The 13,977-nt window shown below is 43.9% G+C and overlaps 1 protein-coding gene across 1 annotated transcript in view; it reads right to left on the bottom strand.

The window, feature by feature from the left end:
• RASSF5 (Ras association domain family member 5) overlaps nt 1-13,977 on the bottom strand; it is a 104,949-nt gene that overhangs the window by 74,636 nt on the left and 16,336 nt on the right. The window contains exon 2 of the mRNA XM_083173043.1: nt 3,416-3,525. Within this exon, the coding sequence (XP_083029169.1) occupies nt 3,416-3,525 (110 nt within the window). The remainder of the gene's footprint in view (nt 1-3,415; nt 3,526-13,977) is intronic.

The following is a 13,977-nucleotide window of genomic DNA, read 5'->3' as shown; positions in this document are numbered from 1 at the left end:
TCTCTCCCTCATTAATCTAGCAATCTCCCTCCTTTCACCTAGCCCACATTACACTGTTAAGGGGTGTACACACATAGCTATCCTTCTAAGCGATTTTGACTACAAAGTCAAAATTGCTTAGAAGGTTAGTAAAGATCTCTGTCAAGGTTAGACAAATCGCCCTATAATATCGCCTAGTAAAAAAGAGTTGCCAGACAAGAATATTTTGACTAGGTCGCTAAATGTCTAGTCAAAATCGCTGCTATTCACTGCTGAGGGAGATATTCACTAGGCGATCTGCAATGAATACCAGCCAAGTATGTTAATTCTAGTATAGTCAAAATCGCCCATTAACAAAATCGCTTAGTCAAAATCGCTGGTGCATTTAGTCACATCGCTTAGTCAAAATCGCTTAAAGTCGCTCACTAGCAAACTTCGCTCCGTGTATACACATTTTTTGGGGAAAAAGGAATGAGAGATAGTTACATTTAAATTGAATCATCAGCACCATTTCCTAGCACTTTAGTAAGTATAGTAGCTCCTACTAATTGCATTGGGGCTCATCTACATTTGTATATAAGTCAATTTAAAAGATTCCTCTCAGATGTAGCAATTAGGGTGGCCAATCCCGGGATCGGCAGGATCCCGTGATTTGGCCCAAAAAATGCTGGGATTTGAATCCCGAGATTGGACCTTCCAATCCATAAATCTAATGCCGGCAAGCGGGTGCTCAGACGCTGCCCTGGTGTTTCCGATCCCAGGACTGCAGCCTGGAGCGGGTATGGGCAGTGCTGCCTGCGCAGCATGACCTCTGACCGTCACGCTGCGCAGGCCGCACCACCCATATCCGCACACCGAGTTCTGCAGCTTCGGACGCCCACCCTCTGCCTCTGCACCCACCGGCTCTGCTATCCGCCCACTGCTGAGGCTCTGCTTTCCGCCCGCTGCTGAGGCACCGCCGCTGTCTGCCTGCCCGCTCATGTAAGTAAATGAGCAGGGTGGGCAGAGTGGGGAAGGGGTGCCCTTGCTCACCGTGTGTCTACCGCATAGATATGTCAATCCCGATTCCCGGGATTGAAAAAATGCGCCGGGATTGGCATCCCTAGTAGCAATACACATCCACACTTCTAGGTGCCACGTTCACAATCTCTCCATATATGGAACTAGACACGCTCTTTGGGTGGAGCATGACACACACCCTCAATGGGGCGCTGTGCAAAATTCTACTACCAGTTTGCTGATTGACAGGTGAGCCACCGGCGCCCGGTAGCAGTACAGAGCAGCAGAGTGACGGCTCAGCTGTGCAATAGCGTAAGCTTGCTGGGCGCGCAGGCTGTTCAAAGAAGCAGGATCTGGACATAGTGTGTGACTACATGGAGCCGAACTTCCAGAGAGGCCGCCGGGACAGTGTACAGCCATGGAGGGTGGACCTCTTCTTTGTAGGGATGGCCATCGACGATTAGAAATCATCGATGGTTTATGGCCGATGTTGAATAGTTTTGACATCGATGGGGGAGAACCAGATGGTTTCCCACCATCGATGTCAGGCTTAACTGAATAGTTTCGGTTTTATTTTTTCATTAAGGGGTCGGGACACGGAGCATAGCTCTGCCCCCCACACCTATGAAGCCCCACCCCCGTATTTTGATTGGCCCACAGGCCAATCTTTCAAAGCGAATGGATGACCATCGATATGTAAAAACATCGATGGTCATCCATTGCATACTTATACACAATCGATGGCCTTTTGCACTTTTGCCATCAATGGCAACCATCGATGGCAAAGGCAACAATGGCCATCCCTACTTCTTTGATTTACTATATAGTGTCTATAATAGTGCGCACAGCTGCCAGTCTGTAGTAATCTATAACAAGTTTACTTCACACTGTACATTTTACTTCACTTGTACATGTCCTTATAATTGTTTCATATTAAAATTGAAAATAACTATGTACTCTGTTGTTTCTTCCATATTTATGTTCTGATTGTGGAAAGGGGAATGTGAAGTCTTTTTGAAAAAGACCAAACGCTGGTTAAGTAGTACTGTGTGACAAGATTATCTTACTGTATCACTTGTTTGCATGTAAAGGGGGTTAAACCCCAAAATGATAGCACTATCTCTGTTGAGTTGGCTATTTATTTCTGGGAAGTCGGAGGGAGTGCCAGGGGACACTGGAATCTGTATGCACATGGATTGAGCACCATGGCCATTGATTGGAGGTTATAGCGAGTGCCGTCCTAAAGAGGACATATACAGTATACATGTGTAATCGGCATTATGTGAATGGCAAAATGTTTAATGGTGCGGTGACTAAGGGGCTCTAGCTGGCACAGGGTGTCTAAGGGGCGGACAAAAATATTGTGCTTAGGGGCAGCCTGACCCCTAAATTTGCCTCTGTCCAGAGGAGGGGGGCTGCTGAGATGCGCCCCCACCCCCCTCTGCTGCTATGTTCCTGGTCCCCATCATGCGGCCTGCGAATGTGCAGTAGCCTCTTTAGTACTGCGCATTCATTGGCCCCCAGCCTCTGTGGCCTGCTTTTGCAGTAGCCCCCGAAGGCATATTCAGGGTCCTGGGTCCGGCGCATGCGCAGTATCATCCTCGTACTGCACATGCGCGGGACCCGGTTTTATGGGCTGCCACTCAGCAGCCCATGTAGAGGCGTCCCGGAGGGAGGAAACTCCCAATGGGACTGCATTGGGTGACTGGCAGGTCGGACTTCCAATAGGAAGTCACTGACAGTCACAGTGAAGCCAGAGCAGTCTCACAGACTGCATCTGGCTTCACTTAGTCAGAGACAGTGGTGGAGTTTACCTGGGGGGCTGCAGTCCATAGGTAAAAACCACCACCGGTCCTGAAGCACCCCAGGGTGCCTAGGCACACCATTTGAGAACCACTGTGCTATAGTGTTCAATATTATATGTTCTCTCTGATTCTTTCTTACATGCAGTATGTCCCTTTTCAAAATGAATTAATCTGATTGAATAATCAATTTTTTATTAAAATTACCCTGAATGCATTCAAATAGCACACAGGTAAACAATCAGTCTTTCAATTTAAACATGGTTTAATTTAGACATATCCTTGATTAAGTAAAGCTTTTTTTTTTAATAAAAAAATGTAAGTGAAATTCTTGTTTCTTGGATCATATTGATATAGCACCCAATGCCTCCCATCAATGCATACAGAAAGAGTTTGCTTTCAGCCATGGAAACAGATGGTGTTGCTAGGAGAGCATGGAAACTGTCATTTATGCTGTATGTTCCATGCACTATGTAGACAGAGCAACAGGAATGATAGAGAGGCACTATACTTTGCTTTTCTCTACCTGAACAATAAATAATTTATAGGCTTTGCTAAAATAAGATTCAGAACACTTAGCTGAAAATAGCACAAATATCTAGTAACCGAGCAATAAAGAATGCACAAATGGTTACCTTGTCAAGTCGTAGGCTTAATGTTTTCTCATGGGATATAGACTCAGTTCCATCGCTCTGCTCTAGCTGGATGAGGCTCTGACATTCCCAGTGACGAGATAGTTTATAATCTGCGTATAACGAGAGAGTGTAAGTTAATAATCATATAGCGTTTGCAGTTTTACTATATTTCGCTATGGCACTGAAACGTCATTAGACACGTGACGTTCTTTCCGGGTGTCAATATGATGCCAACATGACTGCAGAGTGATAAATTCTTATGGCCCTCATAAATTATGGATGGTTTCTAGCAATGTCCCGGTCCCCCAATGGCCTGGTCCAGGTCAGGAATAACAAACGGTTGGGATTGGCAAATTGGCAATTCATTAAATGTAGACTTTCCCTGGTTTCCTAGTGGAACACAGATCATCAATGGCGGTCAACTTGCAGATCAGCCGCGCTGGTCAGGTCGGATAAATGGTGGTAGATATATTGAAGCCTTTACATGAGTTGGACAAATTCACATGAGTTTAAATGACATTTGTGTACAACTTTTACATTAATCTATCTCTGGTTACCAGCTTAAGATGGCTTTAGCCTGTAGCGTATGGGATACAGCTTTGGTTGCTAAAAATGTGCATTCGCATTAAGCACTACTGGGTCCAATCCTGGAAATAAACTGATTGCTCAGGAGTCCAGGGGGTGGGCTTAACACTACAATAGTGTATGCTGATTCCCAGGCGCCATCGAGCATCCGATTCAAAGTTGGTGATCCCCGGGAATCAATCCAGCACATATATACATGCATGTTATCATGCCTGTAATATATGTGCTGTGTGATCTCCCCCTGCACTACAGCCCAGGGGGTGCACTCACCTCTATAAATAACCATTTATTAAAACTGCAGCAATACAATACAGAGGAAATGGGTATAGCGATTCAGACCTGATCGCATGGCAGCAATTTAGCAGCACTGAGCCATCACTGTGACAATAGTTGTCCACCACGCCGCCAGAGTGTAATCCCACCCTACGGAAGCCTGTGAATTGGTAGCGAAGATGTCGCAGCCCAGCAAAAATCTATTTATCCATTTGCAGCTCATTCACCATCAAATTATTTCCTCACTGTGTGCCGCCTTTGCCTGGATTTACTCACTGTGTGCGATGCAATCACCCTGATCTAGGCCGGAGCCGACATCACATACCCTCCCTCCAAATGCAGATGATGTTGAGAACATAAGCGAATACAGAGTGAAATGGTAAAGCATATTGACCAAAAAAAAAAAAAAAAGTCACCCATTGGTAATAAAATACAGTTATCTGGAGGTTTGTAAAGCAATCCCGGGATTCCCAGATCTTCCGGAAAGAGTTAGGAGGGTGTCAGTTTATACTGGTCCTATATTCCGTTTGCCAAATCCTGGACATGACATTGTCGATAATAGGAGCAAGGTGTTGCCTCTAAGGGGCACATTTATCATACAATATTTGTGGCTAAATCCCCCAAAACACCCATTTTCAGGCAGTAGCCACAAACACTAAGTATCAATGTAATGTATCAGGAGGGACCGCAGCAGGGATCTACGATCCCTGCTGCGATCCCTCCTGTCCCACCACCGGCCGATTCCCCCATAGGTTTCTAGGAAAATGTGAAGACGGCCAAAGTATCAACATCAGGCAGCAGTGCATTGCATCCCTGGGCTACTGCCATTCTGAGATGGCGGTAGCCCATTGTAGCCTATGGACTGCACACCGCACTGCTGCCAGGGCAGTGTGGTTTACGAGGTCATGATAAATGGGCCCCTCCAGTCCAGGGCCCAGACAGAAAGGGGCCCAGGACTGTAGTCTATCAAGTATAATTTGTCATAATTTCACTTGACACAATGTAGAGGTTGAGTACTGTAGCCAAGACACCGGAGGTCTCACCAGCCACACCGGGGGGGTTCAAGAAAGGGAGGGGACACTGTCTATTTTTTCAGTCTTAGGCATCACAATTTCTGATGGCATCCCTGATCTTTTGCTCCATATTTACTATATGTCACTATCCTACCTTTTACTGATAGTCCTTTTGTGATGCCTGTGGCAGACTATGGAGGAAAGGAACAGATAGGGAAGGTATTCTAGCAGCTATACATGAAACATGGCCTATTTATTAGCCAACATTAAGCTAGATACATCTTTATTTTATGTTAAAAAAGACACCAAGTCCTCTTTATACTTTTTCTATCAATAAACAGGGTTCCACCTCTGTCACGTAACATTTCTTGCTTATGTACTGTAAGCTTATAATTTTAGGTAGTCAAGATGGAAATGAACTGGCAATTAGAATGTACAAGTTTCTGTGAAATGAAAAAGAAAGGTACTAATCACAGCATAATTATCTCTCTCAGAGCAGATCACTTATGTAACGACTGACGTAAGTGAAGCATGTTTTTTTATCTCCTGTTTATCCATGGTGGTGCTAGAGCATAACGCTATGCACATATACAGCACCAGGCGACTGGATATGCAGGGGTAATAGCATACAAGAAGCTGGGGAGAATGAAGTTTGTACCAAGAATGGTCGTATTCTAAGCTACAATCATTTACAAGGTATGACAACATAGGATCTTAGAAAAATCAAGTCCTTGCTTTGCATAGCACAGATAGTGACTGAAGGGGAGATGTTTAACCCCTTCCCGACATTTGACGTACATTTACGTCATGGTCGGGAAGTACTTCCCGACACATGGCATAAATGTACGTCATGCCATTTAACTGCCACCGCGTCTATAGACGCGGTGACAGTTTAAACATGTCTGCTGTCCCTGACAGCAGACATGTCCCTGCATGCCCAGGGGGGGCTGCGATGCCGACCCCCCGTCGGCGATCGCTGTGATTGGCTGTTCAGTGTGAACAGCCATTCACAGCGTTTTCTGTGTCACCGGCGAATAACGTTCGCCAGTGACACAGGGATCGGAGGTGATTGGTGCTGTAAAGTACAGCACCAATCACCGCGGGGTGTAAGGGTGACACTGGTGTCACCCCACCTCACCCCGCCCGCCCCCAAAGGCCGTGATTGGTTCGTCGGACCGACGAACCAATCACAGCCATGGAGGGGGGTTTAAACTAACGGTGACTGCACTGCAGACGCCATTCCGGTCTGAAATTGCGTGCAGTGCGGTCACCGTGCCTAGCTGCCGCAGTATACTGACCTGAACCTTGCAAAATACTTACCTGATCACTGCCTGGATCTTGCTACTTCTTGTGACTTCCTGTGCTGTGTTGTGCTGTGTTGTGCTGCTGCAGTGTCATCGAGTTATAGATAGAGAGATAGAGAGAGAGATAGAGAGAGATAGAGAGGGCTAGTGACAGAGAGTGCTATATTTTGTGCTGCTGCAGTGTGATAGAGTTATAGATAGATAGAGAGAGATAGAGAGAGATAGAGAGAGATAGTGACAGATTGTGCTATATATTTTTTATATAACTGACTGCTGCCCCCCCTTTTGTGCTGATCAGTATAAATTAACTGATCAGCAACTTTTTGGGGGCGCAGGTTTTTTTTTTTTATATATATACCTGTCAGTGCTGCTGCTGCAGTGTCATAGAGTGATAGATAGTGAGAGATAGATAGAGAGATAGAGAGAGATAGTGACAGAGAGTGATAGAGACTGCTATATTTTGTGTCTGCTGCCCCCCTTTTGTGCACCCCCAGCAACTTTTTGGGGGTGCAGGGGTTATTTTTCATATATATAACTGTCAGTGCTGCTGCTGCAGTGTCATAGAGTGATAGATAGTGAGAGATAGAGAGATAGAGAGAGATAGTGACAGAGAGTGATAGAGAGTGCTATATTTTGTGTCTGCTGCCCCCGCCTTTTGTGCTGATCACTATATCTGAGGTGATCAGCAACTTTTTGGGGGTGCAGAGGTTTTTTTTTTTTTATATATACCTGTCAGTTGCTGCCAGTTGCACCAAAGGTTGTGCACCTGCTGCCCCTCACTGGTAATCAGTGTCGCATCACTGATCACCTTTTTTTTTTTTTGAGGGTGCTGTGGGGTCTTTTTTTAATTTTTTTTTTTACACACACTGTGATTTTGTGGGTGTCCTGTGGCCACTGTGCGCTGATCAGTGACGTACATCACTGATCAGCTTTTTCGGCACAGGGTTGATCTATTCTTTTTTTTTTTTTTTGATCAAATTCCTGTTGCCTTTGAGCGCTGTTCAGTGACGGACGTTACTGACCAACATCTGTGCTCAATTTTTGGCGCAGGACCTTTTTTTTTTTTTTTTTTAACCCCTTCAATTTTTTTTTTTTTTTTTATTGGGATCAAATTTCTGTATAAAGTATTTTTTTTTTCTGCACTACATACACACTACACACTACATACCCCCCGGGTTGAAATAAAGTTTGTACCCCCCCCCCCCTACACTATACACGTGTTGAAACATTTCACTACCAGTAACACAAAAATAAAAATGTCATCCCAAATGTCATCCCAGTCATCCAGAAGAATGTATTCAGCGGAGGAGGCATATGCCATGCTTGCCTCTGACTCAGCCAGTGAGGCAAGCGGGGAATTTGAAGGATTCGTCTTAAGCTCCTCTTCCTCCTCTGGTGATGAGGGACCCCCTCAAAGACGCCCCCGTAGAGCAGCTGAGACCCCCCCCCCCCAATAATTGATCTCGTATGGACCCCACCACCAGACAATTTTGAGCCCCAGGTTCCTGAGTTTTTGGCCATGCCAGGAATCCAATTTGATTCCACAGGTCTCAGAGAAATTGACTTTTTCAAATTATTGTTCTCTGATGATTTTATAAATTTAATGGTGGACCAAACTAATTTATATGCCCAGCAGTTTATTGCTCAAAACCCCACGTCATCATTTGCTAGGTGGACCCCTGTAGATGCAGTAGAGATGATGACGTTTTGGGGTCTGGTGTTTCATATGGGCATAGTAAAAAAGCCAGAAATTAGGCAATATTGGAGTACAGATGTTCTGTACAGCACCCCATTTTACCGTATGGCCATGACTCGGGCTCGTTTTGAGATGATCCTTAAATTTTTGCATTACAACGATAATGCACAGTGCCCACCCAGAAAGGATCCCACCTTTGACCGGCTATTCAAAGTCAGGCCGGTCATTGATCATTTCAGTGCCAAATTTGCAGAGATGTACATCCCTGAAAAATGTATTTGTATTGACGAGTCCCTTATACATTTTAAAGGAAGGGTTAAATTCCGCCAGTACCTTCCCAGTAAGAGGGCAAGGTATGGCATAAAAATGTATAAGCTGTGTGAAAGCACCTCAGGGTACACCCACATGTTTAGGGTATATGAAGGGAAGGATTCAAGAATTGAACCGCCAGAATGCCCCCCCTCCCTCGTAGGTGTTAGTGGAAAAATTGTCTGGGATTTAGTGCACCCCTTCCTGGATAAAGGTTATCACCTCTATGTGGATAACTTTTACACTAGCATCCCCCTGTTTAAGGCCCTTGGTTCAAGAGGTACAGCAGCTTGCGGTACTGTGCGCAAGAACCAAAGAGGCCTCCCAAAAACGCACATTGCCCAAGTAATGAGAAGGGGTGAAAGCAGGGGAATATGCACCGAAAATATGTTGTTGGTCAAATATAAGGACAAGAGTGATGTCCTTATACTGACAACAATTCACGGAGACAGTACCACCTCCGTCCCTGTACGAGGTACCAGTACCCACACCTCAAAACCTAATTGTATCCTGGATTACAATAGGTACATGGGCGGAGTGGATCTTTCAGATCAGGTACTGAAGCCGTACAGTGCCCTGCGGAAAACAAAAATCTGGTACAAGAAGCTGGCCGTGTATATCATCCAGATGACACTGTATAACGCTTACGTGCTATTCCGTTCTACCGGCCAGAGGGGGACATTTATGCACTTTCAAGAGGAAGTCATAAAGGGCCTAATATTTGGGAACCAGCAGGCAGAGGGCCCCAGTACTTCTAGTACTGGCCCCCGTATTGTACCAGGGCAGCATTTTCCTGATGAAATCCCCTCCACTGGAAAAAAGGGCAGGACACAAAAAAGGTGCAAAGTTTGCTATAAAAAGGGAATAAGAAAGCAAACTATTTTCCAGTGTGACACTTGCCCCGACAAACCCGGCCTATGTATAAAGGAGTGTTTTAAAATATACCACACATCTATGGATTATTAGGTTCATAATTTCACCGTGCTTCGGGGGTCTTGCTAATGCCACATAGCACCCACCATTCATTCCACCAGAATCTGAGCCGCAAAATCCAAAAATCACTCCTTCCCTTCTGAGTCCTGCCATGCACCCAACTGGTATTTTTTGGTCACATGTGAGGCATTGCCGTACTCGGGAGAAATTGGGGCACAGATTTTGGGGTGCTTTTTCTCCTTCATACCTTCTGAAAATGAAAAATTTTGAGCCAGAACTGCATTTTTGTGTAAAAAAATGTAATTTTTCATTTTCACTGCCCAGTTGTATCAAAATTGGTGAAACCCCTGGGGGTTTGAAATGTACACTATACCCCTAGATGAATTCCCTGAGGGGTGTAGTTTGCAAAATGGGGTCACTTGTGGGGGGGTTCCACTGTATTGGTGCTTTGGGGGTCTTGCTAATGCGACATAGCACCCACCAACATTCCACCAGAATTTGTGCTGCAAAATCCAAATATCACTCCTTCCCTTCTGAGTCCTGCCACTTTTTGGTCACACATGAGGCATTGCCGTACTCGGGAGAAATTGGGGCACAGATTTTGGGGTGCTTTGTCTCCTTCATTCCTTGTGAAAATGAAAAATTTTGAGCCAGAACTGCATTTTTGTGTTAAAAAATGTAATTTTTCATTTGCACAGCCCAGTTGTATCAAAATTGGTGAAACCCCTGGGGGTATGAAATGTACACTATACCCCTAGATGAATTCCCTGAGGGGTGTAGTTTGCAAAATGGGGTCACTTGTGGGGGGGTTCCACTGTATTGGTGCTTTGGGGGTCTTGCTAATGCGACATAGCACCCACCAACATTCCACCAGAATTTGTGCTGCAAAATCCAAATATCACTCCTTCCCTTCTGAGTCCTGCCACTTTTTGGTCACACATGAGGCATTGCCGTACTCGGGAGAAATTGGGGCACAGATTTTGGGGTGCTTTGTCTCCTTCATTCCTTGTGAAAATGAAAAATTTTGAGCCAGAACTGCATTTTTGTGTTAAAAAATGTAATTTTTCATTTGCACAGCCCAGTTGTATCAAAATTGGTGAAACCCCTGGGGGTATGAAATGTACACTATACCCCTAGATGAATTCCCTGAGGGGTGTAGTTTGCAAAATGGGGTCACTTGTGGGGGGGTTCCACTGTATTGGTGCTTTGGGGGTCTTGCTAATGCGACATAGCACCCACCAACATTCCACCAGAATTTGTGCTGCAAAATCCAAATATCACTCCTTCCCTTCTGAGTCCTGCCACTTTTTGGTCACACATGAGGCATTGCCGTACTCGGGAGAAATTGGGGCACAGATTTTGGGGTGCTTTGTCTCCTTCATTCCTTGTGAAAATGAAAAATTTTGAGCCAGAACTGCATTTTTGTGTTAAAAAATGTAATTTTTCATTTGCACAGCCCAGTTGTATCAAAATTGGTGAAACCCCTGGGGGTATGAAATGTACACTATACCCCTAGATGAATTCCCTGAGGGGTGTAGTTTGCAAAATGGGGTCACTTGTGGGGGGTTCCACTGTATTGGTGCTTGGGGGGTCTTGCTAATGCGACATAGCACCCACCACATTCCACCAGAATCTGAGCTGCAAAATCCCAAAATCACTCCTTCCCTTCTGAGTCCTGCCATGCACCCAACTGGTATTTTTTGGTCACATGTGAGGCATTGCCGTACTCGGGAGAAATTGGGGCACAGATTTTGGGGTGCTTTTTCTCCTTCATACCTTCTGAAAATGAAAAATTTTGAGCCAGAACTGCATTTTTGTGTAAAAAAATGTAATTTTTCATTTTCACTGCCCAGTTGTATCAAAATTGGTGAAACCCCTGGGGGTTTGAAATGTACACTATACCCCTAGATGAATTCCCTGAGGGGTGTAGTTTGCAAAATGGGGTCACTTGTGGGGGGGTTCCACTGTATTGGTGCTTTGGGGGTCTTGCTAATGCGACATAGCACCCACCAACATTCCACCAGAATTTGTGCTGCAAAATCCAAATATCACTCCTTCCCTTCTGAGTCCTGCCACTTTTTGGTCACACATGAGGCATTGCCGTACTCGGGAGAAATTGGGGCACAGATTTTGGGGTGCTTTGTCTCCTTCATTCCTTGTGAAAATGAAAAATTTTGAGCCAGAACTGCATTTTTGTGTTAAAAAATGTAATTTTTCATTTGCACAGCCCAGTTGTATCAAAATTGGTGAAACCCCTGGGGGTATGAAATGTACACTATACCCCTAGATGAATTCCCTGAGGGGTGTAGTTTGCAAAATAGGGTCACTTGTGGGGGGGTTCCACTGTATTGGTGCTTTGGGGGTCTTGCTAATGCGACATAGCACCCACCAACATTCCACCAGAATTTGTGCTGCAAAATCCAAATATCACTCCTTCCCTTCTGAGTCCTGCCACTTTTTGGTCACACATGAGGCATTGCCGTACTCGGGAGAAATTGGGGCACAGATTTTGGGGTGCTTTGTCTCCTTCATTCCTTGTGAAAATGAAAAATTTTGAGCCAGAACTGCATTTTTGTGTTAAAAAATGTAATTTTTCATTTGCACAGCCCAGTTGTATCAAAATTGGTGAAACCCCTGGGGGTATGAAATGTACACTATACCCCTAGATGAATTCCCTGAGGGGTGTAGTTTGCAAAATGGGGTCACTTGTGGGGGGGTTCCACTGTATTGGTGCTTGGGGGGTCTTGCTAATGCGACATAGCACCCACCACATTCCACCAGAATCTGAGCTGCAAAATCCCAAAATCACTCCTTCCCTTCTGAGTCCTGCCATGCACCCAAATGGTATTTTTTGGTCACATGTGAGGCATTGCCGTACTCGGGAGAAATTGGGGCACAGATTTTGGGGTGCTTTGTCTCCTTCATTCCTTGTGAAAATGAAAAATTTTGAGCCAGAACTGCATTTTTGTGTTAAAAAATGTAATTTTTCATTTGCACAGCCCAGTTGTATCAAAATTGGTGAAACCCCTGGGGGTATGAAATGTACACTATACCCCTAGATGAATTCCCTGAGGGGTGTAGTTTGCAAAATGGGGTCACTTGTGGGGGGGTTCCTAAATTTTAGCATCTTATGGTGCCTAGTAACCTACATGGTGCCTTAAAAATAATCTCATAAAAAGGAGGCTCCAAAATCAAGTAGGTGCTCCTTCTATTATGAAGCCTGTAGTTTGGTCAACGTGCACACTAGGGCCACATATAGGATATTTATGAAAACAAAAGAATTGGGGGAATCAATTTTTAGTCACATTTCTCTAGTAAAATCTACGGTGTTCCTTAGAAAAATGTATTAAAATTGCAAATCTGCAAAAAAAAAAGAAATTTTGAAATTTCACCTACACTTTGTTTTAATTCCTGTGAAACACCTAAAGGGTTAACAAACTTCCAAAATGCTGTTTTGAATACTGTGAGGGGTGCAGTTTTTGAAATGGCATCATTTATGGGGGTGTCTCACATACAAGTCCCTCAAAGTCACATCAGAACTGAACTGGTCCCTAAAAAAATCAGTGTTTGAAATTTTCTTGAAAATTTGAGAATTTGCTATTCATATTGTAAGCCTCCTAGTGTCCAAAAAAATTAAAAGGAAGTTGAAATAATGATGGAAACATAAAGTAGACATATGGTCTATGTTAGTTATTAACTATTTTGAGTGGTATGATTATTTGTCTCACAAGCAGAAAATTTAACATTTTGCAAATTGCTAAATTTTCCATTTTTTTACGACATTTTGGTATTTTTCACAAAAAAACACAGACTGTATCGACCCAAATTTACCACTAATTTGAAGTACAATGTGTCACGAGAAAACAATCTCAAAATCACTGGGATAAGTAAAAGCAAAAAAAAGTTATCCCCACTTAAGTGATACATGTCAGATTTGAAAAAAAGGGCTCTGTCAGGAAGGCAAAAACATGCTGTGTCAGGAAGGGGTTAAAGTGTTTGAGGGAGATAAAGTAGAGAAGTTAGACAAACAAATCAATAAGCTTTTGTCATTTCATAGGGCAGTATTCAATGAGAAAAATTTGCCGTGTTTTATGGTGAGTTTGTGCTTTTCTCGCGTTGGACGGAGACTTTTGCTCTCAAAAAGCGAGCAACCCTATTCAATGTGCACTTCTCGCCGTCTTTGAGTGATTTTCGCCGTGTCTCTCCGTGTAGCAATTCTCCATCTTTTCATGGAGAAGTGGAATGTGAATGATTAAAATAAATGTTTTTTTTGTTTTAATTTTGGTGTCAAAAAATCAGGAATTTTATTCTGTGAAGGGGCATGCAATTTTTTTTTTTCAACATTAATTTTTATTAGTTTTACAAAATAATGAACAGAATTGTAGGATACAGAAAGGTAAAATAAAAAGGAACAACAAAAATAATATTAGGGAAAGGGAGGGGGGAGCA

The sequence above is a fragment of the Crinia signifera genome, chromosome 2 (assembly GCF_055691185.1).
Source record: "Crinia signifera chromosome 2, ASM5569118v1, whole genome shotgun sequence".
NCBI classification, from domain to species: domain Eukaryota; kingdom Metazoa; phylum Chordata; class Amphibia; order Anura; family Myobatrachidae; genus Crinia; species Crinia signifera.
The sequence above is the reverse complement of the archived record's forward strand: the minus strand, read 5'-3'. Positions and strand labels throughout refer to the sequence as shown.